Source organism: Aquarana catesbeiana, linkage group LG02 (genome assembly GCF_042186555.1).
Source record: "Aquarana catesbeiana isolate 2022-GZ linkage group LG02, ASM4218655v1, whole genome shotgun sequence".
Taxonomy (NCBI): Eukaryota; Metazoa; Chordata; class Amphibia; order Anura; family Ranidae; genus Aquarana; species Aquarana catesbeiana.
Genome location: NC_133325.1, coordinates 412,334,986 through 412,361,580, shown reverse-complemented (window position 1 = coordinate 412,361,580; position 26,595 = coordinate 412,334,986). Strand labels below are relative to the sequence as shown.

Sequence of the window (26,595 nt, the reverse complement as noted above, 5' to 3'; positions counted from 1 at the left end):
TGATATATCTTCCTATCTAGTTACTAAGGCTAGCAGCATAAGGATTAAAAAAAATGTTGATTTTGATGTCAGCAAATTAGTACACTCTATTGAAAATAAAGAAAGTACCACTTACTCTACATGTAAAGACAAATTCATCCAGTCTAGTGAATGGGCAGGGTCACCAGCTCACAGAGTGCCACAGCATAATAGATGTGAATGGGGGAGAAACACGGTTTACATACACAGATCAGGTGTGCAGTGTCAGCAAAAATCCAGTAAGTGTAATGCAGTGTACACACGGTCGGACTTTTCGACCAGACTTGTCCGACGGACCAAATCCGGCGGACAATTCGATCGTGTGTGGGCTTCACCGGACCTTCAGCGGACTTTTCCAGTCGCAAATCTGACGGACTTTAGATTTGGAACATGCTTCAAATCTTTACGTCGTAACTCCGCCGGACCCAGAAATCCACTCGTCTGTATGCTAGTCCGACAGACAAAAAACGACGATAGAGCAGCTATTGGCTACTGGCTATCAACTTCCTTATTTTAGTCTGGTGTACGTCATCAGGTACGAATCCGTCGGACTTTGGTGTGATCGTGTGTAGGCAAGTCCGTTCATTAAAAAGTCTGTCGTAAGTCCGTCAAAAGTCCGCTGGAAAGTCTGTTGGACAAGTCCGGTCGAAAAGTCTGCCCATGTGCAGGACACTCTGAACTGGAGCTCCGGGGCTGCAGAGGAGACACACACAATGCACCTAGTGCTCACTGTCAGCAGCCTGGGATACAGGAAACACCATGCCTGTTTCTGCTTTTTTTCGAGTCTGAGGCTGGTCCATCCTAAGGTAGTTTTTTGTGGATGCTGCATCTGATGCATGTCTGACCCCTGTTTTTAGTACCAGAGAGAATATGCTTAGGGTGTCCTCACCTTCATGACAGACGCCATAACGCTTTATTTTCCACAGATTGACAAGGGTCTACTGAGTCTTGAACTGTTCCCCTGGCCTTTTTCTACCTTCTAACAGTTCACGAGTTAGTACAACAGTTTATTTGTTTGATTATTCATGAACAAGAGACAGTCATGAAGTAATGTTGGGAGCTAGAAGATAGAATGATTTGAGTATAATCTGAATAGAATTGATATTTAAAGCCCAATTAGCTAGCCGGTTGGTAAAGACAATGAATACAGATGAAAAGGAGAGATGTTCAAGAACAGAACCTTGTGGTGCATCCAACAGACAAAGGCCTAAGAAAGGAGGTAGTGTGGGAGTAAAGCCCTGTACACAAGGGCCGAATGTCTGGCTACATTGGCCAGTTTATTAAAAACCTCTGACATTCGGCCCTTGTGTATGCCAGCTGGTCTGACAGAAACCAAACATTTGGCCAGCTTCTGTTGGATGTGCATGCTGGAAAACCAGCAGCCAACCGCCTCCCGATCGGAGAGTTCTGGTGGGGGGGGGCATCCCACCTGTCAGAACACAAAAGCTCAGCGGGGGAGACCGCTGTACTAACGTTGGATCACTAGGTTGAACGAAAAAAAACTCATATGCCGGGTACACACGATCGGACATTCCAACAACAAAATCCTGGATTTATTTCCGATGTTGTTCCGATGTTGGCTCAAACTTGTCTTGCATACACACGGTCGCACAAATGTTGTCGGAAATCCCGAACGTCAAGAACGCGGTAACGTACAACACGTATGATGAGCCGAGAAAAATGAAGTTCAATAGCCAGTGTGGCTCTTCTGCTTGATTCCGAGCATGCATGGAATTTTGTGCGTCGAAATTGTGTACACACGATCGGAATTTCTGACAACGGATTTTGTTGTCAGAAAATTTGACAACCAGCTCTCAAATTTTTGTTGTTGCAGCTCTCAAATTCCGACCGTGTGTATGTGGCAATACTGTGTGGCAATAGATGCAGCCCATTCATTCAAAATGAATGGGCTGAAAATGCATATGCGTTCCTGTGCGATTTCTAGTAGGAACTGGCCCTAGGAACATATACTCACAAATACACAGAAATATACTTGAGGCAAATCTATTACACATAAAATGAATACCATGTATCCATTTGATTCAAAAGGGAATATACTGTATAGTTTTTAAAGATAATGTATAGTTATTTTCAGTAGCGACTGGTGCTAAACCCAGTACGCACTCAGCCCTCCGCGGTCCTCCCGCACTCAGCCCGATAGTTCCCCGCACTCACTCCACAGCTTCTTCGACTTCTCCTCCCAGCCAACCCTGATTGGCCGGGAGGAGCATTTGGAAGACAGTAGCAAATATTGAATCGCTAGTATCACAAGTGGGTGGGTTTAGGGCGCAGTGCTCTGCTCCCCAAGCCCAACCTTTTTCAAACCAATTAAAGCTTCCAGCTCCAATCATGTGGCTTGAAAAAAAAAAAGCTCATAGAAACCTATGTGTCCGGCACCCCGCACTCATCCCCTCATGCAAACTAGGCAGGCGGCGCTCCTGCGCCCCTTATGGTCCGGCCGCTCCTGGTTATTTTAATGCTTTTATTCTAGATAAACATGTAGAAGGGGCTTTACAAAAATATTATCAGTGTTTATGAATGTTTTAAAATCCTAGTTTTTATGTCTACTTATTTGTGTATGGCGGCAATCACATTTGCTTATAGAATACTTATTTTCTCTTTTTTGCTTTGCAGTTCTTTGCAATGGTTGTACTCTTCCACCTTTTCTCACAATGCAAGTCTATAAGTCTGCCAACTCACTGAAAAAAATGCCCTCCATATGTGGCTGATAATTTATTTCAACTATTGTTGAGCAGATAGGCAATGTCCTTGTGTTGGCAGATCTGCCTTACCTCAAGTGGCCAATATACACATCTGTTCAATCTAAAAATCTTTACATTAAATAAAATAACCAAAATAGGAAAAAGCAAGCATGTAAGAATGTGGAAGTCAAATAGAAAGTAGTCAAGGTCAACTTAAAATATTTGCACACTAATACTAAAAATGATTTTTTTCATTCAACTAACAAGTCAGTGTTTGCTAGACTGCTAATAGGCTACCAGATTTGTTGTCAAATAATGTTTGCAATTTAATTTACTATAACTATACTGTATATATGATGCAAAAATCATATTAACTGAATAATAGATTCTCACTGATTCATCCTTGCAGCATTCCCTTACTAGTTTGTATTTTTTTTTTCCTTGAAAGGGAAACCAATAAACATAAAGTTCTGTTAATAGTTGGACTGTTCATCTAAAATATTGTATTAACCACAGTTTTCACCACTGTAGTAACTTTGCTCTTTGGGAATGACTAGAGATATTTAAAAAATGGAATTGGTGGCTACTAAAATAAGCATACATTGCAGAATGCCAGCGTGGGAAAGAGATTTATTTCAACCCCAAATAAGAGTTCCAAGAGCCTGTGGTTCACTGAACCTCCCCACAGTTTTCATTGGGATGTGACTTTATCTGTATTGCCTGTTTCACATATTATACACCAATGTGCCTCCTCAGAATTATTTAAAGTAAACCTGTGAGAATGGAAACATGGGCTGCAGTCTGTCCCAGGGTTTAATTGTTTTCTTTAATTGATAGAAAGCCAGAAAACTGGAGCAAGAAGCTGGGGCAACATATTTTGCATATGGACACCCTCTGTACAATTTGGTTGTTTAATAATATTTATAATATGATAATAGTCATTAGGGATGAGCTAATGTGCCAGGGTTTGGTTGGTTGGAGATTTGTGCGTGAAAAATGTAAAACTCAAAATCTAACCTCGAACCTGGAAGGTCTGTAGGGGGAAATTCATGCTTGGGTGCCCCCATAGCAAGCAGGAGCACCGGCAGGGAACCTGAGAAAAGAAGGAGTCGGGCTACTCTGTGCAAAATCACTGCATAGAGCAAGTAAGTATAACATGTTTTTTTTTTTTTTTAATCTACCTTTAACATCACTTAATGACCTCCTGTGATTCAGAGATCTATTACCTGAAGTGAGAGCATTACCATAGGTACATGGTGTGGATTGAAGGGCACCTGTGGATGGGAGTGCACTGGAATTTGGGCATTTTGGACTACATTTTATTTATGCACGAACATTTAATACATATGCACTTTTAAATTATATTGCACATTGTATCTTTATACCTATTGATTTTTTACACACTTATTGGTTAGTATAAAATCACAGAGTATATATATATATGTGTGTGTGTATATATTAGAGCTGCACGATTCATCGATAAGAATCAAAATCGCACTCTTTTTCCCTTCCCAATCTTCAAAACAGCATGTCATGATTCTTTTTAACAAGTGGAGAGAGTTCTCACAGCTGGAAAAAAAAATCCAGGCAGCCTGCCAAGTTTTATTACAACAGGGGAATAAGTAGAAACAAAGTATCTTTTTGTTCTTTTATCAAAGGAAAGAACATTGACTTAACCATTTAAAGACCAAACCTTTTCTGACATTTATTGCTTACAAATAAAAATCATTATTTTCTGCTAGAAAATTACTTGAAATACCCAAACATGATATATATATATTTTTTTTAGCAGAGACTCTAGAGAATAAAATGGTGGTTGTTGCAATATTTTATGTCACACCATATTTGCGCAGCGGTTTTTAAAACGCAATTTTTAAAAAAAAAATGCACTTTAATGAAGTAAAAAAAAACTGTAAAACAGTAAAGTTAGCCCATTTTTTTCGTATAATGTGAAAGAAGATGTTACACTGCAAGAATCGTGAGAGAATCGTGATCTTTATTCTAAGCCAAAAATTTGTGATTCTCATTTTAGCCAGAATCGTGCAGCTCCAGTATATATACACAGAAGTGTACAATTGGATAGATATATATTTAGGTAGGGATGAGCCCGATGTTCGAGTGGGTGTTCGCCTCTTTGCTGAACAGCGAACAATATGCGGTGTTCGCGGCAAATTCGAAAGCCACGGAAAAAGTGGTAATTTTAAAGGCTCATATGCAAGTTATTGTCATAAAAAGTGTTTGGGAACCTGGGTCCTACCCCAGGGGACATGTATCAATGTAAAAAAATGACGTTTTTTCGGGAGCAGTGATTTTTTTAATGCTTAAAGTGAAACAATAAAAATGAAATATTCCTTTAAATATCGTGCCTGGGGAATGTCTATAGTATGCCTACAAAGTGGCATATTTTCCCGTGTTTAGAACAGTACCACATCAAAATGACATTTCTAAAGGAAAAATTGTAATTAAAAACTGATCGCGGCTGTAATGAATTGTCGGGTCTCGACAATATAGATAAAACATATTTTTTAAAAATGACATGGGGTCCCCCCCCCCCGCAGTCCATTACCAGGCCCTTTGGGTCTGGTATGAATATTAAGGGGAACCCTGAACCAAAATTTTTTTTTTAAATTGCGTGGGGGACCCCCCTAAAATCCATACCAGGCCCTTCAGGTCTGATACTACGTCATTTGTTTTTTAAATTTGGCGCAGGGTTCCCCTTAATTTCCATATCACACCTGAATGGCCTGGTATGGATTTTAGGGGGACCCCCACGCAATTTTTTTAAAAATTTTGGTTCGGGGTTCCCCTTAATATTCATACCAGACCCAAAGGGCCTGGTAATGGACTGGGGGGGGGACCCCATGCCATTTTTTTCAATGAGTTTTATCTATATTGCCGAGACCCGACAATTCATTACAGCTGCGATCAGTTTTAAATTACAATTTTTCCTTTAGAAATGTAATTTTGCTGTGGTACTGTTCTGAACACGGGAAAAATGTGCCACTTTGCAGGCATACTATAGACACCCCCAGGCACGATATTTAAAGGAATATATTTTAATTTTATTGTTTCACTTTAAGCATTAAAACAATCACTGCTCCCGAATAAATGGGCGTTTAACAAATTTTTTTTTGCATTGATACATGTCCCCTGGGGCAGGACCCGGGTCCCCAAATACTTTTTATGACAATAACTTGCATATAAGCCTTTAAAATTAGCACTTTTGATTATTCATGTTCGTGTCCCATAGACTTTAACGGTGTTCGTGTGTTCTGCCAAATTTTTTGCCTGTTCACATGTTCTGCTGTGAACTGAACCAGAGGGTGTTCGGCTCATCCCTATATATAGGATTTTTTTTTTAATTGGCTTAGGAGTCCCCCCCCAAATCCATACCAAGCTCTTCGCGTCTGGTATGGATTTTAAGGGGTGCCCCACGCCAATGTATTTTTTTTAAATTCTATATATATCCAAGTTTTTTCTCAAGTTTTACTTGCCGGCAATTCTTTTGTTTGCATTCAGCTGACAGCAGGGAACCCCGCTTACATCTGATGAGTCATCCATTGTTAAAGTGTTACTAAACCCAGGACCCTGCATTCACTATATCTGGTCTCCCACAGTACACAGAACATGGAAATGTAATTATTTTAGTAAATATAAACTGCTAATTACCTTTTCGCATCAGCAATTATAGCAGTCATGGGACTTCTGTCAGTGCCTGGTTAAAGCTTGTAGGAGGAGTTTTTACACTGCACTGGCTATCCTATCAGGATCCAGGACCCCTGACCTCTGTCTGGATAGTGCTGATTGGCCCTGTGCTGATCACATGCACTCTCCCAATTAAAAAAAAACTATAGCAATACACACCAAACTGAGCATGTGCAGTCTGTCTTATCTAGCCCTGTTTTGGAGTCAATGAATGGAGAGGAGGATCTGTGAATACAGGATTACACAGCCTTTATACACAATGTGGAGGATTAACCCCTTAGGTTCCACAGTGAGTATAACAAGCATGTAAAATCAATTCAAAAATAAGTGAGCGCTCAGTGTAACAACAAAGGAGCTGCTAGCACACAAACAATATAAAATCAAACAAGTGCAGTGCTAAAAAATGAATACAGTGAATGAATGTCCAAAGTGGTTGAACATAAAGTGCAAAAGTGCATAAAAACCAAATTAATAAGTCTCTTAGAACATCTCATTTCAAGGAAACTGAGGGGTGTCAAAACGTGTAAGACGTCAGCTGGAAGCTAGCATCTCAAGTAGAGAGTATTCCACCCAAAGTGAAGTCTGTAGAATCTCCACGGTGATATCTCACTACCAATATATAGTGCACTCACAGAAGATGAATAAAGATGAGCCTTGTGTTATAAAACGCGTGAACATATGATGATGTCAGCCAGGTCCTGCGCCAATGATCAGCATCCAGATGGAAGTGAAGTAAACAGTGATGAATCCATGTACCCCTTCAGTGGGGTTATACTGCATAAAAAAGCTCACCGGGAGCCAAGAATATAGCTGTATAGCTGAAGTCCCTCTCTGTCCATCGATGTCCACCATTGGGATGCCTTGCCACCATTGGCACACACTTATTCCCACCTCCTGCTTTAGGCTTTATTAGGAGGATTTTGGTTTAGTCTCTATTTGTGGCCAGTGGTGTTAGTTTGGAGAAGCCGCCATACAGACTCTGGTAAGCCACTTTTGCTCTCCCGGAGTCCATATACAACATTTGAGCTTCACCGTTAATTTTTATGGACAGGGAGTTTATACTCTTCCTTACTGTTTTTACAGGAGGTGTGCTATGATTTAGGATACTCCTCTGTTCGCTTAGCATCTGGGAAGAGATAACCTTGTCTTCTATTATACAACATATTCAAGGTGATTATCCTGATCATTTTGCATTATTAATTCTTGCAAACTTTGGTCTATGGTTATGTAATAGGATAACTTTATCTATGCCCTCTAATTTAGCCTACCGTATATGAGTTTTTGCAGATATTCAGGTCTTGGCTCTGATCCTTCTAAATACACCTATCCCTGCTGAGCTTTATACAATCAATTTTTCTTTAGCTCTTTTGGCTATACAATCCCTTCATTATAACAGGCCTTTAGATCAAATAAGTATTAACTATACTGCCCTTGATCATATATTTGGATATAGCCATTTTTGGCTTGTACTTTAGATAAACCTATAATTAGTGATTTATTTTTTATATCTCATTTTGTATAGACACTATTGCTTTTGTCTCTGGTGAGCTGTGTGTGGCTTATACTCTCTCAAATGTCTGCTGGCCTTTTCTCAATCTTGGTTTATTTTAAATGAGTCTTTTAGGTAGTGCCAGTGGTGTCTTGGGATAATCCCTTTGGCTGTTTTTGCTCCTCATCCTGAACTACTCATTGAATTCACAATACTTTATATGTTGGTAGGCTCCTATCCTCTGTGCCATCTGTGGCTATATATATGGGCATATTGGACCTTTTCTGGCGACCTTTTGGGGATGCCCAATTTAGTGTTGATTTGTTGTAAATTGAAACTGTAAAATTAATACCAGTACTTGAAAGATATATGTAGTCATTTATGGTTATGTATAATTGGAATTATTATTTTTCTGTTACTTATGTATGTTTACTGTTTTATAGAATTTACGATTATATCTATCTACCTGAAGAAGACTCTACTAGTTGAAATGCGTAGGGGTCATCATTGGGCTTTTTAGCCTTCATGGCAGAACTATTGTAACATATGATCCAATTCTCTCTATTCCATTTTGTACACATTAAAGTTTATTTTCTTTATTCTTTGATGCTTTAATCATGTCCAAATAAAATCTTTTATACATTTTGTATAGAACTGTCTATGGTTATTGGTGCCTTAAAGTCCCCACCCATGTTTGTATTTGTCTGTAAATTACCTATTGGGATTGGCACTTGTACTTGCGAGATTTTTTAGGCTCAAGTATATATTTTGTTTGGACAATCATTCACTGTATTCATTTTTTAGCACTGCACTTGTTTGATTTTATATTAGTATAACAAGCATGCTTTACGGCATATACAGGCTGATTTTACTGCTAATGTACATGGAGCCTTTCCGTTGCTTCTGGATCATCACAAAATGTTTCTTCACCAGTATCATCTTCAAGTAAGGAAGTGTTGAAAACCACTGCCTCACAAAAATACACAATACCTTCATTATAAAACATTAGCATATATTCATAAGATGATTTCTTGCAAGTATATTAAAACACATTACAAATACTATGCATTCTCTTTAAGGGTAGTAATGCATTTGTTATTGTATAGCATTGTTAAATTTGATTTCTACCCAATATTTGTATTATATAACAAAGTAATGTAATGACTGACTAAAAGGGTTGTTCTCCATTTTTAAGGCTGCCTGGCGTCTCTATTCTACAGATGTGAGTCGGTCCTACCTCACAGCCACATGGTATTACTATGACAGTATCCTGCCTTCATTCAGGTGAGTTCTGCCACCAAGGTGGGCTCGTCCTATGATGTGACTAATGAGAGTCGTATGTACTTAGCCTAGCCAGGATAATAAGATGAGTACAGCAATAACATCAAAACTTTTCTACAACACATGACATGTTAGCAGCTTAAAAAGAATGTTTTACAGGAAGATAATTCCACCCTTCCTCTTACATAACCTAGAATTGCAGGGACATCCCTAAACTGTTTACAGGATACAGATTTAGGATACTTATAAAAACAACTGCTTCCAGTAAGGAAACAAATACAAATGGCACAAGGTAAAGCTGATGTCATAGACATTGCAGTAGACTGGTATTGTTTATGTATTCTCAGCTAGCACCATGCTACCAAGACAATTATATTTCGGTATGTTGATTTACATTGCGAGATAAAGCAATGGCCTGTTTCTGCAAAAAGTATTGTATCATTGATTTTAGTTGGCTATAGACAGATATCTATAGCCAGTCGGTGTCATTGGGCTTTGGTCTGGTGTCCATGCTGTCATCAATTTGACACTCTTCTGGGATAATAAGGAATTTATTGACAGGTGCATTTGAACTCCTTCTGACCAGAATTTGACCTGATTTAAAGAATAAATCATATTACAATTTTTTTAAATTGTATTTATTTCCTTGGGGACCAAATGCATATAGTACTTGGTCCCATTCAAATATGTCTTTCAGTTGCTAAGCAGCATGGTTGGACAGATTCCCCCCTTGTCCGACAACACTGTTAGAAAGGAGACGTATTTGTGATTGACAGGGAGCAGGGGCCGACTAGGAGACTAGTGCTGCCATTCACAAAGATCGCACAGCCAGCAGTGCTGCGTTTCTATCTGTGGCTGCTTTTACACACACATAATGGATCAAACAGCATCGCAGCGCTGAGCCATCTTTCAGTTTTATGAATGAGCGATCAGCCCTGATGGGCAGTGTCATACATGGCACCAGTTCCAACATGACTGATGGTTTATACATAAAGGGGCTATGCATGTGTAAAAGCAGCCACAGATAGACACACAGAACCACAGATCTGAGTGATCTTTTACTATTATGACCAAACAGAGCTTTCAATCATAAAAGTGACAGATCTCTCAGCTTATAGAGGGGACGGGGGTTCTGTGCTGGGCATACCACCCCCCACAAGATCACTCATAACCAGGGCTTCAAAATAGGGTCGAGCTACAGCCAGCATATAGAGGTTTGTTTAGGGGGCAACGGGGCCACCATCAGAACAGAACCAAGTGCTATATGCAATAAATAAAATTAAAACAATTTTCATGAGAGCGGGTTTTGCATTCGCATAGACTTACATTCGTATAGATTTGCATGAGTATGCAAAATCCATTTGAAGTGAACAAAAGCCTCCATGCACAGGGCCTTAGAAAGCTGGGAGGGAAAATGCCTGACCTTCTAAAATGTGTTGCATTAATTGGTTTGCCATTTCTAAGTGTATAATATTTCAAGCGGTAAAAGACTGAAAGGAGAATTGGTAGAAGGCTACATACCATAATGCAGTATAAACACATGTACCTACAGTTTATTGTGCAGCTAATAGAAGACTGAAGTAATTACTCGACTAAATATGCTGCCAATTTTTTACCTAATTCTCCACAACCCAAATCAGGTGTAATCTTTTAAATTATGTCCAGTGCCTTAGCTACAGGGAAAGATAGGAAGGACTCCTCTATGCAACAGCTATTAAAGAGACACTGTCAATTTGCACATTTAGTGATCTAAGACCTCTCCAGTGATCTCCTGCCACACCTTCCTCTGCCACAAATCACTAGGTGCTTTCAGGTATGGGAAAGCATGTGACAGTGCTTGGATTCAGCAGCCAATTACTAGCCCCAAGCATTGCTACAAGGCAAAGTGGGTGATGTCTCCGCTCCTCCTAGGCTCTAACATTAACCAACATGGGGCATTTTAGTGCCACTTTAGACAGAGGAAGGGGATCACTGGAAAGGTGAGTACCAGTGGGCTGACTTGGGGCCTTTTCATAGATGCTGTCATTTTACCTTGAATGGGCTAGACTAGGTCTAACCTTAATATCTACACTTTTTAAAGGCATGGTCATAAGATTCTTTTTCCTCCTAACATTGAAGCAAATATTGTATCAGCTTTACTCTAAATAGAGGTTGTCACTTTAGATTCTTGATATGGAAGGATGGAATCTGTCCATTTACTGCTTTGCAGGTTGTTTAGTAAGATTGATTGATGATTATGGTTAAGTTCTATTTTTTTTTTTAATGTATTACATTTAATTCTACCAATGATACTTCAGTTTAAAGTTTTCTTTCTTCAGGAAGTAGAAGATTTACAGTAATCCCTTATGTATTTATATCATAAGTATATTGTTTATATGTATGTTTGATATACTGTACAGCTTTATATAATAATGTTGTATCGGCTGACATGCCTTTTTGAACATTTAAGTTCAAGGTTTTAGCTGGTCTATTGCATAAACATAGTTTCACTTGAAAGGTAAAGCCTTACTGAAGTCAGGAAAATACATATGCAATCAAACATTGTACTAACAAGCTCCATTTGCATAGTCTGACTTGCACCTTCCTGTTACACCCATTGTGCAGAGTGTCTAAATATGACTGTACAGTCCAGTAGGGGACCCAGTAATTTTATTAATGAGCACTCAGTAACAAACTATATTGTTCTAAGACAGTAACAAACTTGGTCTGACACCCCCCACTCTTTTCCACTGCAGTACTACTTTGTGTGAATAATCTTGTGATGAGGGGCATTTCCAAATAAAAATCTCTCACAAAATATAAGATGCAGAGTGGATTGTAAAGAAATGATGAGTGACTTCAGTTGGGCTTTAATATGATAATGTATATCGAAGGTTAGATTTCTGTGATTGTAAACTACTAATGCTGACCCTACAATGTGCTTGTACATTGCTTAAACATATTGAGCCGCTTTGAAAATAACTAGGTATACCTATATTTTGCTGTCTCACTAGTACATATTCACTAGCTTGCTTTCTGGGATGGTAATGTTAATATTACCATACAAATTGAGTTTTAGACGTCACTGGTAGATTTTGGCACAAACCCCTACTCTAATGCCGCGTACACACGCTCGGAATTTCCGACAACAAATGTTCGATGCGACAACAAAATTCATTGTGTACACACGATCCGTAAATTCAGATTGTGTGTACACAATTCAGACGCACAAAATTCCACGCATGCTTGGAATCAAGCAGAAGAGCCACACTGGCTATTGAACTTAATTTTTCTCTGAACACTCTGAGAACACTCTGCTCAGCATGCTCGTCCGACAGAAGCTGGCCAAACAGCAAGCATCTGGCAGACCGGCTGATATACGCACAAGCCAAATGTCAGTCGGTTTTTATTGAACGGGCCAATGTCTCCCAACTGTGTGTACTAGGCATAACCCTCCCTGTATCCCTAACACTAAGGCTACTTTCACACTGTAGCTGCGGCCGCGCTGGCGGTAAAGCATCGCTAGTTTTAGTGGCGCTTTACTGTCTTTTTAGCTGCGATTTTCGGCCACTAGTGGGACGCTTTTAACCCCCGCTAGCTGCTTTTCAGGCGATTCGAAAGCGCTGTCTATTCATTCCAATAGGCAGGGGCAGCGTAGGAGCGCTGTATACAGCGCTCCTACACCGCCCCAAAGATGCTGCTTGCAGGACTTTTTGTCCGCAAGCACACCACTCCAGTGTGAAAGCACTTGGCTTTCACACTGGGGAGGCATGAGAGCCAGTTTTCAGGTGCTTTACAGGTGCTATTTTTAGCGCTAAAATGCCTGAAAACCGCCTTTAGTGTGAAAGTAGCCTACCAACCCATGTAGCGCTACCACTAACCTTCTATCTCACTTGGGATCCAGTTGTCAGCGACAGTTAAACAACAATGGGATCACTATAGAAGGCAGAAAAATACTCTTCTTTGTGTAGTATTGCTCCTAGATGCATGAGACATATCTGACTTGTGTTAAAGGTAGATTCTGCATCATTGCCATCATCAAGAAATCAACGCCTCACTCACCCAGTCAATGATGGAATGATGGTGAGTATCTTTTCTGCCCTTTTGAGTGATCCTGTTGAGCTGCTGCAAGCAACAGGATTGCAGGTTTGATATGGGCCTATCCCTTCCTAAAGTAAATGTAATGCCGCGTACACACAGTCGGATTTTTCAACCGGACTTGTCTGACAGACCAAATCCGGCGGACAATCCGACCGTGTGTGGTCTGCATCGGACTTCCGACGGACCGTTTCGGTCGGAAATCCGACGTACTTTAAATTTTAAGCCTGCTTCAAATCTTTACGTCGTAACTCCGCCGGACTCAGGTCCTGACGGAAAGCCCGTTCGTCTGTATGCTGGTCTGACAGACCAGATGCGACGCAAAGGCAGGGTACTACATCTCGCGCTCGCTGCAATAGGAAAAACAAATTTTCCTATTGCGGCGAGCGCGGGGCATCCCAGGCCCTTAGATCTCGTATGGATTTTAAAGGGAACCCCCTACGCTGAAAAAAAGGCATGGGGTCCCCCCTAAAATCCATACCAGACTCCGATCCGAGCACGCAGCCCGGCCAGTCAGGAAAGGGGGTGGGGACGAGCGAGCGCCCCCCCCCCCCTCCTGAACCGTACCAGGCTGCATGCCCTCAACATGGGGGACGGTGGGTGCTGTGGGGGAGGAGGGCGCCCTGCGGCCCCCGCCACCCCAAAGCACCTTGTCCCCATGTTGATGAGGACAAGGGCCTCTTCCCGACAACCCTGGCCGTTGGTTGTTGGGGTCTGCGGGCGGGGGGCTTATCGGAATCCGGGAGCCCCCTTTAATAAGGGGGCCCCCAGATCCCGGCCCCCCACCCTATGTGAATGAGTAAGGGGTACATGGTACCCCTATCCATTCACCTGGGGGAAAAAGTGTCAATAAAAAATACACACTACACAGGTTTTTAAAGTAATTTATTAGACAGCTCTAGGGGGTCTTCTTCTGACTTCGGGGGGTCCCTTCGGCCTCTTCTCCGTTCTCTGTGGCCTCTTCTCCCGGTGTTCGACCTCTGCTCCCGGTGTTCCAGTTCTTCTGCCGGCTCCTCCGCAAGTCTGTCCGTTCAGAAAGTCCGTCAGTAGTCCGCCGGAAGTCCGGCGGGAAGAACGTCGGACCTAGCTTCCCAGAAAGTCCGGTTGTGTGTACGCGGCATAGCTCCCACAACTAATGTGTCAGGATCGTTTTCACTGAAGACTAACCGATCTGTGCCAAAAGACATCAGTGATAGGACCTTGATATTGAAGTTCAAAGATGTGAGGAAATGTGAGTATATACTATTAGGAGAGGGAGGAGCTAAATTAATCTTTTACTTTGCACTGCATGTGAAAAGTTCTCTTTTAAAACTGGAACAACCATCTCTGAACAGGAGAGAGGGGCCTTCAACACCATCTATCTTCAACATACTATATAATGCCATCTTAAAATTCCTATACAGCAATTTGATAAAAATTCACACCTCCAGCCATGTAAATCAAGGGATTACCATCTATGGGATCATACAGATAGAACAGGGTGGTTCTACAACTGTCACACCTCCCATTCTGTTCTTGGGCAGTCAACATCTGCCTTTGCTGATTTTGCTACCTGTGAAAATATAAATGTCAGGGTATGTTCCTGACACTCACTACAACAAAAGAAGTGCATTGGAAAAGCTATAAAACATCTTCAATTCTAGAGAACAAGTCCAGATGAATATGACTAGCTGTTACTAGCTATACCATGACCTGGATATGTGAGAACCTTCACAGACATGTGCAATTTAAAAGGAATGCAGTCATGTAAAATTCAGCAAATGACAATGGAAGTGGTTTTTATTTAACATTCATATTTTAACATCGTTATAACTGAGCACTTTGGTAGACAACAGCAGCTACTAGACCATTGAATCATGGAAAATAAAAATAATGTTTAATCATTTGTTTTTTGGCAAAAGATAGTAAAAAAATTAAAGGTAGATTGTGTATGTATATGTATTTTTTAATAAACCTATCAAGCAGATTTTCAGTGTAAGTAATTAGCGAGATAACAAACCTGGCTGCCATAAGATAGTATTTGCTCTGGGATGTCAAGTATTCTAGGTATAGAGGGAGTTTTTTCAAATAATGTCTCATCATTTGCTTCCATCTCCTGTTATTGCCATCAGAGATATAACTTGCTATTGTATATTCACCCTTCAGAGAGCTACTTCTTTTGTTTGATACCTGGCATCGAACCCGCAGCCGAAATGGAGGAGCTAGACTTTGTCAGGGATCTCCTCGCTATCACCCAGTCTCCCCTGCTCTGAAATCTGCAGCACATCCTTTCTGTGCAGGGGAAAGGTATGGGTGTCCTGCCAGTGTTAGAAGTGCCCGGTGTTTGTCCATGTGTTTCATGGCAGAGAGGCCTGCAAAACAGCATAGCAATGCACATAGGGGCAGGAAGACTAATTTGTGTATTTATGGAATTTTTTTATATTGTAAATTTTTAGGTTGAAATTATTAGCCGTGATTGTATCCATCAGTTTCCTTTTTCAACTATTGCAGCCTCACTGTAATCTCTGTGTGTGTAAACAAACTGACATTGCAATCTGTAACTACAAGTGAGCTCATCAGTAATAACGCATTATTTGCTTCCTATTACTCACATAACTACTACAAACTTCATTCACACACAAGTGGCCTTCCTTAGTATACAGAACCATACTAAAGGAAGCAGCCATTTTTCTGCTTCAGTTTATGTGCTTTTACATGCTTACGTGAGCTAACATCAGTCACTTGCGTTAGTTTACATGTGTTTGCATTAGTTAGCATTTGCAGGAAAATAGATTAAACAAAAAATGCACATGAAAGCATTAAGTTTAAAACCATGTGAACTGGTGGCATTAAAAAAAATTGATTTTATATAGTATACTGCACATTAGGTACGTGCTGGTGGCTGTTAATTTTTTTTTTTTTTTTTTTTACCATAACACACTTGTTGGCCAGTGGCCAGAGAAGCAGGGTTAGAGAGGTCGGCACCAAGCCTAGAATGTACACAAGGGGCTGAGATTGCACAGATAAAAAAAGAAGAAGCCTTATTTCTGGGTTAAAAAAATATTCCAGAGAAAAAAGCAATGCCAGGAGTATACAGGGTAAGTAAGGTGAATAAAGTTATTTGGATCACCCTTGCACCGAGACGTGTTGTATTATATCATGCCTACTAGGGTTTTCTGGATAAAGGATCTTGAAAAAAATTGAAGCACTTTGCTTAAAGTAAAACTAAATTGCCATTTACAGGGGGTGTTCTTACCATAATGCCAGCATTGGCAGTCCAGTGCTATGCCTCATCACTCCATTTGCCGCCATCTTCCTCTCCACTTCTTCTAGCCCAATGATTTCTCTATTTCAGCCATTGGGTGGCCACTTATAAATGTCAGGAATGGCCCGGGAGTGCACATCGCACTTGCACTTCAGGCAGTATACCCAAAAAATTTGCTAGTAAGAAGAGGAAAATGTTTTTTGACAGACGAGACTTACAAAGATCCTACTTTTTATTATTGTGTAGCTCTTCTCCAAATACTATTAAATGAATTTTCTTCATAAATATGGCATATGATGACAGTAAATGTTTTATCTCTATATTGGAACTCATATATGCTTTGAAATAAGAGGTCTCATACCTGTATATGATATGTACAGTATATGTCAGAATTGAGATTTCTAAATACATCAAGTGCAGAAGACAGACTTTCCTTGAAAGAGCTCTTGTTTACACAGAACAGAATGTGAGAGCTCGCTTTAGTGCGGTACATCATATGAATATTTAGCCTGTGAAGTGCATTGCAGACATCCGAACACAGGATTGCTGGCCCCTTTGACTATGAAGTGTCTTTATGTTTTCTTTGTTTTGTGGCTGTCAGTGTATTATTTGTGACTGTCACCTACTCTTTTTTTTAACCCTATCACTAAATTCACTTTACAATCCCTGCTTTCTTTCATACCAGTTTTTTTTTGGTCTAGTATAGTCAATGATAACATCCCTGAGACAGAATGGTGGATTACAATGACTAAATATAGGAAAATATTACCTCTAGGGTGTTGTTTCATGACAGTTTTATGTCTTGCTTGAGCAGGCTTTTGTTCTGGCTCCACTCTGTATAGGGAGACTATAAGTACAGGAATGTGCCAACAAATGTCCTTTAATAAAATTTTAAATCCATGCAGGACTTGACATTTCATAGATGCATATGTCTTCTTTTACCAAGTGTTCAAATGATTGATAGTCAACATGTTCATAAGAATGTACAACATCCTGAGACAACCTTGCTGCTGTGTAATATAATAACAATATATAAAATTCAAATTCACATTTTCCAGCAAATGCCTTCCTTTAACAGACTGGACTCTTTGTAATAGTAATCACTGACCTTTTTACAGTAATAAGCGGAGTTTCTTTCGTCTGTACGCTGGTTGGAAGCCCAGGTATTTATTCATTGGAATGAGATGATGATGATGTGCATGTGCGTGCCTGAATAGGCCACATAAAGTCCAGCCTAAAGTAAAAACTCTATTCACATAAGGAAAGTCCGAGAATTGTGCTTCCTATCTGAAAAGCTGGCTAAAATTTCCAGAGGGTTTCTATGTATTGGGATACTGGAAAAGAGGGAGCAAACTACTACAAACTAAAGCTTCATATACTATAAACAAAGATTCTGGCCGTATATCAGGTCTATATTTAAGTTTCCAGTTGCAGTTGTTTATCCAGAGCTGTCCCTCATCCATTGTGTCATAATATATAGACATCTTTCATGATATTTATTCTGTAATGTATTGATTTATGACTATTCCCCCAACACTTTAAGTTCTTAATTTAATCCATCAAGTACCAGCAGTTATAATGTATCATAAAAAGTGCACTTTTACATATTTCAATTTTGCTGGCAAGCATTGGTTAAATTAGTGGCAATATTTCTTAAACCCTTTCATTGCTATGAAGGTCTCCAGCTATGGTGGCACTCATAGCTGACAAGGACTTAAGAGTGTCCTTAAGATGTGTTTGCATGCAGATGGTTTCCTGGGATCGCAGTAGAGGAATGAGGTGTGAAGCATCGCAGTAGAGGAATGAGGATTGTAGAATCGCCTGCCTTGGCAGCATGCTGTACTGAAGTATATTATAACACACTACAAGAGGCTATCGCCAGGTGAAGCAAGTGCCATACTTAAGGTGCTCTACAGATCTGTCTTGTGGTCTTGGGATTTTGTATGAAATGGAATGTGAAAGGTCATGTTTTGAAAGAGAGGCTGTTTGTTGCCTTGAAATTTAAACAAGATTTGTTTCTCAGAGAATGGCTTGTTAGATAACCCCAGACATGAGTACTCAACATGGTGAAAGAGTTGCTTTTCAAGACTAAAATCTACTTTAGGGTCCTTTCTGGAATCTATAATGTATGGATATTCTAGCATTAGTTATTCATGTTTTTATACTCTTTATAATAAGAGAAACCTCAAAGCTACAGCTTTAGCAAACCTTGTAAGATTTTTATGCTCTAATCTTGGACCTCTATCAGACCATATTTTCACCATAATGAGAATCCAGTCTGGTTTGTTGTCATTTGGTTCAGAAAATGCATGGATTTCTGAAAGATCACAATAATACATTTTGAAGGGGTAAACTTTATTGGCAAGTCCCATGGGCATCAGTCAATATATTTGTAGAAGAAGCAGCAACTCATAACTTCTACCAGTGTATTTTCAAAGTATTCCTTTTTAGAGGTAGCATAAATAATAGGGACATATGCTTAAGAGAAAGGAGAATATCTTTGTTTTCTATCGCTGTCCTGTGCCCTCACATTTTTTTTTTATTATTCCTTTTCACTACCCTTAATGTGTTTCTACCTCCTCTCTCCTATGGCGCAGATATTTGTTTTCAAGCTGTCTTTATAAAATCTGAAAACAGTTTGTATCCTGTTTTCCCAAATCCCTAGCACCAAGGTAGGACTTAAAGATCGAATGCGGGGTACAGGTGTTTCAAAGCAGAGTGCACGCAGCAAACAGTATCTGGCTCCTCCAGAACGAACTTCTCCTGGACTAGACCTCCCTGCAGAATCACCTAGCCCTACCAAGGTGCAGAAGAGTTGGAGCTTTAATGACCGTACACGGTTTCGAGCTTCTTTAAGGCTTAAACCAAAACCACAGACAGATGGTGAGTAAACTGTTATGCTGATAAATTGAAGAACTATTGTTTTAGAAATAAATAGAAATTGTGAAAGGAATAATCTAATGGTTAACACAACAAATTAGGTTTAATCAAATGTAAATGTTAAAGGCAAAGCTCATCAAAAACTAATATTCAAATTTCGAGAGGTCTGAATCACCAGTTAACTGTTCTAGATGTCTAAGTGGGCGTTCATCCCGCTAGAACTCCAAAATCAGTTTGAGAATTATTGTAAAATATTGTGAATTGTAAAGCCAAGCAAAGGAATCACTGTCCTCTGGCTGTATTCTCTATGCTGTAAAATAAAGAAAGAAAGAAGTTGTAAACAAAAGGCAACCTCTTTTGCAAAATGAGTGTGAGTAGAATTGGAAACCGAGTCACTGGAATTTAAAGCAGATATACCAATAAGAATCTGTTAGGTCAATCCATTGAACCACAAGAAAAACACAGGACTGTAAAAACTAATGTATAATATTATCATGGGATATGGTGGATCCTTCATGACACCAGTAGGGGTGTAGAACTCTTGCCGAGGTGCAGCTTAAGTGCGTCAGGTTTTTACCAGAGCTCCTGCTGTTACAGATGTTGATGTTGTGCTGAAAACACCCTGAAATGCAACACATGAGAAAGCTCAGATGATGACAGCTGACTAGCTGACATACCAAGTGCGGTGCTAAATTGCAGAGCAAGAGTGTGGTCCCACAGACAGATGGTCAAGGCAAAAGGTAGACAGAATCCGGTCCAAGCTAAATCCATTTAAGAAAGCTGTTAAAGATAGTAGCCAAGCAGTTTTCAGATAAATAGATCCCTTGATCGTGTTCAGGCTGAAGATTGCCCAGCAGATGTGAGTATGCAGATACAGCAAGTCAAAATCTTACCATGCCCATGGTCTGCAAACACAATACAGGTGTGCTGTGTATGAATGGCTGCAAAAGAAAAATATCAATATTTTTTTTTTTCATGGTACCAATTTGCAACACAGGAATGCACCACTATATACAAATAACTATGACAATGAAGGTGAATATTCTGGGTTAAGGTCATTTTTTAATGTCTATCACCGCCTCATGAGGCACCAGAAGTGCAGAAGATCCCAATGTCTTTATGCACTACATTGGGGATTTAAAAGTGGAGCTTCACGTTTGCTGCCTTCCAGCCTTAGGGATTACATTTGATATGCCTTGTGTATAGAAAGTCTTGTGTCTAAGGAGCTACAATTTTATTTTTTGCACCATTGCAGTACCAAAATTAAAATCTTCAAAAATCATTGTAATGAACTATGAGGTATATTTTGCATGGCACTGCAGCATAGATATATAGAAGGGATACACAACCAGACTGCAATATATTGCTGTTTGCAGCAATGTGCAATATTTGTATTTAATGCTGCTTAGTAAGAGGCCACCATAAATTTTTACTGAAATCCCCAAATGACCCATACACCAGTGGAAACTGCATTTTTAGCAATTTGTGTGCTGTTTAAAATAGGTAGATAGTAACTGGCTGCAATTCCACAATTATGTATACATTATCTTTTCCTCCCAGCAGAGGGAGCAGGAGATGACAGTAATGATGAGAAGAGGCTCCCCAGCGATCTAACTATGGAGGAAATAATGCCAACTGTGAAAACACTGATCAGAGCTTTTCGGTGAGCATAACATACTGTTATGAGTACTGCAGAATGGATATAGTTGAACACGACAACATTCTGTACATGAATACCTCTTAGTAAAATGCACATTTATATGTATTGTATTAAATTATACAGTATCTCACAAAAGTGAGTAAATCCCTTACATTTTTGTAAATATTTTATTATATCTTTTTATGTGACAACACTGAAGAAATGACACTTTGCTACAATGTAAAGTAGTGAGTGTACAGCTTGTATAACAGTGTACATTTGCTGTCCCCTCAAAATAACTCAACACACAGCCATTAATGTCTAAACCACTGGCAACAAAAGTGAGTACACCCCTAAGTGAAAAAGTCCAAATTGGGCCCAAAGAGTCAATATTTTGTGTGGCCACCATTATTTTTCAGCACTGCCTTAACTCTCTTGGGCATGGAGTTCACCGGTGCTTCACAGGTTGCCACTGTGAAGTCCTCTTCCATTCCTCCATGACGACATCACGGAGCTGCTGGATGTTAGAGACCTTGCGCTCCTCTACCTTCCGTTTGAGAATGCCCTACAGATGCTTAATAGGGTTTAGGTCTGGAGACATGCTTGACCAGTTTATCACCTTTACCCTCAGCTTCTTTAGCAAGGCAGTGGTCATCTTGGAGGTGTGTTTGGGGTTGTTATCATGTTGGAATATTGCCCTGCGGCCCAGTCTCCGAAGGGAGGGGATCATGCTCTGCTTCAGTATGTCACAGGACATGTTGGCATTCATGGTTCCCTCAACGAACTGTAGCTCCCCAGTGTCGGCAGCACTCATGCAGCCCCAGACCATGACACTCCCACCACCATGCTTGACTGTAGGCAAGACACACTTGTCTTTGTACTCCTCACCTGGTTGCTGCCACACACGCTTGACACCCTCTGAACCAAATAAGTTTATCTTGGTCTCATCAGACCACAGGACATGGTTCCAGTAATCCGTGTCCTTAGTCTGCTTGTCTTCAGCAAACTGCAGGCTTTCTTTTGCATCACCTTTAGAAGAGGCTTCCTTCTGGGACGACAGCCATGCAGACCAATCTGATGCAGTGTGTGGCGTATGGTCTGAACACTGACAAGCTGACCTCCCACCCCTTCAATCTCTGCAGCAATGCTGATAGCACTCATACATTTATTTCACAAATACAACCTCTGGATATGACACTAAGCACGTGCAGTCAACGTCTTTGGTCGACCATGGCTAGGCCTGTTCTGAGTGGAACCTGTCCTGTTAAACCGCTGTATGGTCTTGGCCACCATGCTGCAGCTCAGTTTCAGTGTCTTATCTTCTTATAGCCTAAGCCAGTGATGGTGAACCTTGGCACCCCAGATGTTTTGGAACTACATTTTCCATGATGCTCAACTACACTGCAGAGTGCATGAGCATCATGGGAAATGTAGTTCCAAAACACCTGGGGTGCCAAAGTTGACCATCACTGGCCTAGGCCATCTTTATGTAGAGCAACAGTTCTTTTTTCCAGATCCTCAGAGAATTCTTTGCCATGAGGTGCCATGTTGAACTTCCAATGACCGGTATGAGAGGGTGAGAGCGATAACACCAAATTTAACACACCTGCTCCCCATTCACACCTGAAACCTTGTAACACTAACAAGTCACATGACACCGGGGAGGGAAAATGGCTAATTGGGCCCAATTTGGACATTTTCACTTAGAGGTGTACTCACTTTTGTTGCCAGCGGTTTAGACATTAATGGCTGTGTGTTGAGTTATTTTGAGGGGACAGCAAATTTACACTGTTATACAAGCTGTACACTCACTACTTTACATTGTAGCAAAGTCATTTTTTCAATGTTGTCACATGAAAAGATATAATAAAATATTTACAAAAAAGTGAGGGGTATACTCACTTTTGTGAGATACTGTTTATCTTTAGTCTAAGAGTTTTAGATTAATAAATTATGTAATATTCTGACCCAGGGTATATTATGTGTCATCCCTATAGGATCTTAAAGTTCCTGGTAGCAAAGAGGAAATTCAAGGAGACTCTCCGTCCATATGATGTGAAGGATGTGATTGAGCAGTACTCCGCTGGCCATCTAGATATGCTCGGACGAATAAAAAGCCTCCAGTGTCGGTCAGTGATACACTACATATTAGAAAGCCTGGATTGTAATACTAGTGTAAAAAACAAAACCCTTTGATATATGTGACTGTATATAATCTGGAACACAAACTAATGTTGGGAGAAAGAAACTGCACCATTTACTGAATCTGTAGATTCCAGTGACAGTAGATTTTAGTGCAGGAAGAGTTCATCTTTGGCGCAAAGGATCCCAAAACAGACGAGGTGAATATAAAAACAAAGTATTAAACCTAAAATAGGAGTGGTTCAATATAGTAGTAGGGTTATAGGGAGGGTTAGTATGAGAGTAACGTAGTTATAAAGGCAGTTTTCGTGGTAAAAGGCATGACGGGTTTGCGATGCCCTTACTTTCTAATGGCAACCTAATCGCGATTTTGCCTGCAATTCAAATTGCCTAGGTGCTAACGGAGTCTTAGAGAAGGGGAGATATAGGAATATTACATAGTGCTGTATTTTGAAGAGTGGGGCCACTATATCTGGAGCAGATGAGGAAGCAGTATTTTGGTAAGGACAAGGTATACTGCAGCGGGATGCTCTCCAGTACCAAGAGAAGGTAGTATGAGTTGGGAACAGGGTAAGTAGGAAGGGGTGCAGTGTTTTAGAGAGTTGGGCTTCTTAGTACTACTAATGATCAGAATAAGATGGGGCCAAGAAAGTAAGGGGGTACAGTTGAGTAGGGCTCCCAATTCTAATGGGGGCATGTGGCTGGGTACAAAGTAAGGGGGTGCAGGGTTATGCAGAATGGGGCTCCCTAGTACTAAGATGGGGCAGTGTTCACAGTAAAGGGGTGTAGATTTTAAAAGAGTGGGGCTCCCCATTAAATGAAGGGAATAGGGTACATACTAAAGAAGTGCAGGGTTATACAAATTGGGCCTTCCCAGTACTGAAAACAGCTGCATAGGGTGGCAGGAAGAGTGCATAGTAATGGGTGCAGTGTTATACATGGGGATCCCTTGTACAATCAATGCTCCCTTGTACAATGGTGCTCCCTTGTACAATCAGGGTGCAGTGTTCTATGAGGTGGGGGTAGAATGTATAGTGAGGGATGCAGTGTTCTATGAGGTGGGGCAAGGTGTATAGTGAGGGGTGCGGTGTTCTATGAGGTGGGGGCAGGGTGTATAGTGAGGGGTACAGTGTTCTATGAGGTGGGGGCAGGTTGTTTAGTGAGGGGTGCAGTGTTCTATGAGGTGGTGTGGTGTATAGTGAGGGGTGCAGTGTTCTATGAGGTGGGGGCAGGGTGTATAGTGAGAGGTGTAAGGTTCTATGGGATGGGGCAGGGTGTATAGTGAGGGGTGTAGTGTTCTATGAGGTGGGGGCAGGGTGTATAATTAGGAGTGCATTGATCTGTAGAGTAAAGGGGTGCAAGGTTCTATGGGTTGGGAGCAGGGTGTATAGTGAGGGGTGCAGGGGTCTGTAGAGTAGAGGGTGCAGGGTTCTATCGGTTGGGAGCAGGGTGTATAGTGAGGGGTGCAGGGGTCTGTAGAGTAGAGGGGTGCAGTGTTCTATGGGTTGGGAGCAGGGTGTATAGTGAGGGGTGCAGGGATCTGTAGAGTAGAGGAGTGCAGTGTTCTATGGGTTGGGAGCAGGGTGTATAGTGAGGGGTGCAGAGATCTGTAGAGTAGAGGAGTGCAGGGTTCTACCGGTTGGGAGCAGGGTGTATAGTGAAGGGTGCAGGGATCTGTAGAGTAGAGGAGTGCAGGGTTCTACCGGTTGGGAGCAGGGTGTATAGTGAAGGGTGCAGGGATCTGTAGAGTAGAGGGATGCAGGGTTCCATAGGTTGGGAGCAGGGTGTATAGTGAGGGGTGCAGGGGTCTGTAGAGTAGAGATGTGAGGGGTGCAAGGTAGATGGGAGGTGCAGGAAGAGGAGAGGGCTCCCACACAGGGTCAGGAGAGGAGTAGAGGACAGAGGACAGTGCTGGAGGCAACCCCAGATAGCCTGGCAAGTTCAGAGGGACAGGAGATCAGAGCCCTCTGTACCAATCAGAGCCAGGCAGGGAGGGGGGCAGCTGGTACTTACAATTTCGGCAGCAGTGGAGCCAGGACTCTTTCTGTACCGCATCCGCTTGGCTGGGGGGGTGGGTTGGCACCGTGAGGGAGGGACCCGGGTACATAGACACAGCCATCCGCGCACTGCAATTGCACCCCACCCTCATTCACTTCCGATCTGCTGCCTCTACCAAGAGCCGTTGGGATCCACCATCCCCAACCCAAAACTCTATCCACTGCACTACCCCACTGCCAGCCCCGGTCCTCCATACACTGAACTATTGGGCCCCACAACAATTATTGGGCCCAAAACACCTTGCCCTCCCCTTTTCTCCATTACATTGGTGAAGGTTTTCTGTTGTCCACAATAGACAGCTGGGAAGGCTAATACCATTGTTTGAGATTTCATTGCAGTACAAAGGTCACTACAAGCACACTGCACTTCTGACAGGATCAATAGATGTTTTTCTGTACCTCCAATATATTACATTTTTGTTCTTAGGTTTAGAAATACTTTAAAGCCCAAATGAACCCTTTTTCTTTTTATTACACTGCTAAGTGCTGTAGCAAGGATTAAAATAGCCTTGTGGTGCCAGCTCATAGGAAAGTAAGACCACGACTGTCCTACACAAAACAGCAGCTCAGCTCTCTGGAGGTTCCGACATGCCCCAGATTGGAATAGATTGCAAAAGTTTGGGGAACTGGGTAAAAAAAGTAAAGGAGCCATATAATTAATACTGCGTGTGCAGCCTGGCTTAATTTCAAAAATAAACAATGAAGGTTCCACTGAAAGACATATAAATGTCCAGTAGAAGTGGTCTTTTCCTTTAAATCCAGCTAATGTGGCATAATAAAAAACACTGTAAGGAGTCTTATGAGACAAATACAGGGCTGCCATTGCTGACGTCCTTTTGAATATGCTATATCCAACTCAAGTATGCAACAACTGTCACCATACAGTCAGAACTCCTAATATGCATACTTGTTCGAGGTCAGTGAGGTCACTAGAGGGTGAGCAAACAGTCAGGTAAGTAAAACTTTTAAAATAAGATTGACTTTAATGATCTTTTCATTAAAGTGCAGGTCAGTGGCATGTCAGTAAAGTGTTTGATGATGCTCAAGAATGACTCAAAGGCATTCATATATAATCAGTTTTATAGATTAAAAACAAACAGGATGTATAATACAGTTAAGCCTTTTATTCAACTGAATAAAAAATAAAACCATTGCACTCACATTTAGTGGACGAATAGGACATGTCTTACACACAACAAACAGCAGTGGTAGCATGTCCAGAAGGAAGGATGAATAAATATTCCAGAGCGGTCTTTAAACATACTGTATTATAGGAGCAACAGGTGATCCATGGGTGCCCTGTATTGTATTGTCTCAATTCCTCTGTTATGGATAGGGGACCCCACTAGGATGGCACAAGC

The 26,595-nt window shown here is 41.0% G+C and overlaps 1 protein-coding gene across 3 annotated transcripts in view; it reads left to right on the top strand.

Annotated features, from left to right (window-relative positions):
- KCNQ4 (potassium voltage-gated channel subfamily Q member 4) overlaps positions 1 to 26,595 on the top strand; it is a 231,963-nt gene that overhangs the window by 192,373 nt on the left and 12,995 nt on the right. Inside the window, exons 8-12 of one of the 3 annotated variants that reach the window (XM_073615414.1) lie at positions 9,110 to 9,198; positions 15,418 to 15,558; positions 19,182 to 19,399; positions 20,960 to 21,059; positions 23,033 to 23,164. In XM_073615414.1, the coding sequence (XP_073471515.1) occupies positions 9,110 to 9,198; positions 15,418 to 15,558; positions 19,182 to 19,399; positions 20,960 to 21,059; positions 23,033 to 23,164 (680 nt within the window). Of the gene's footprint in view, positions 1 to 9,109; positions 9,199 to 15,417; positions 15,559 to 17,634; positions 17,680 to 19,181; positions 19,400 to 20,956; positions 21,060 to 23,032; positions 23,165 to 26,595 lie in introns of all 3 variants that reach the window. The other 2 variants (XM_073615415.1, XM_073615413.1) reach the window with 2 other exon arrangements.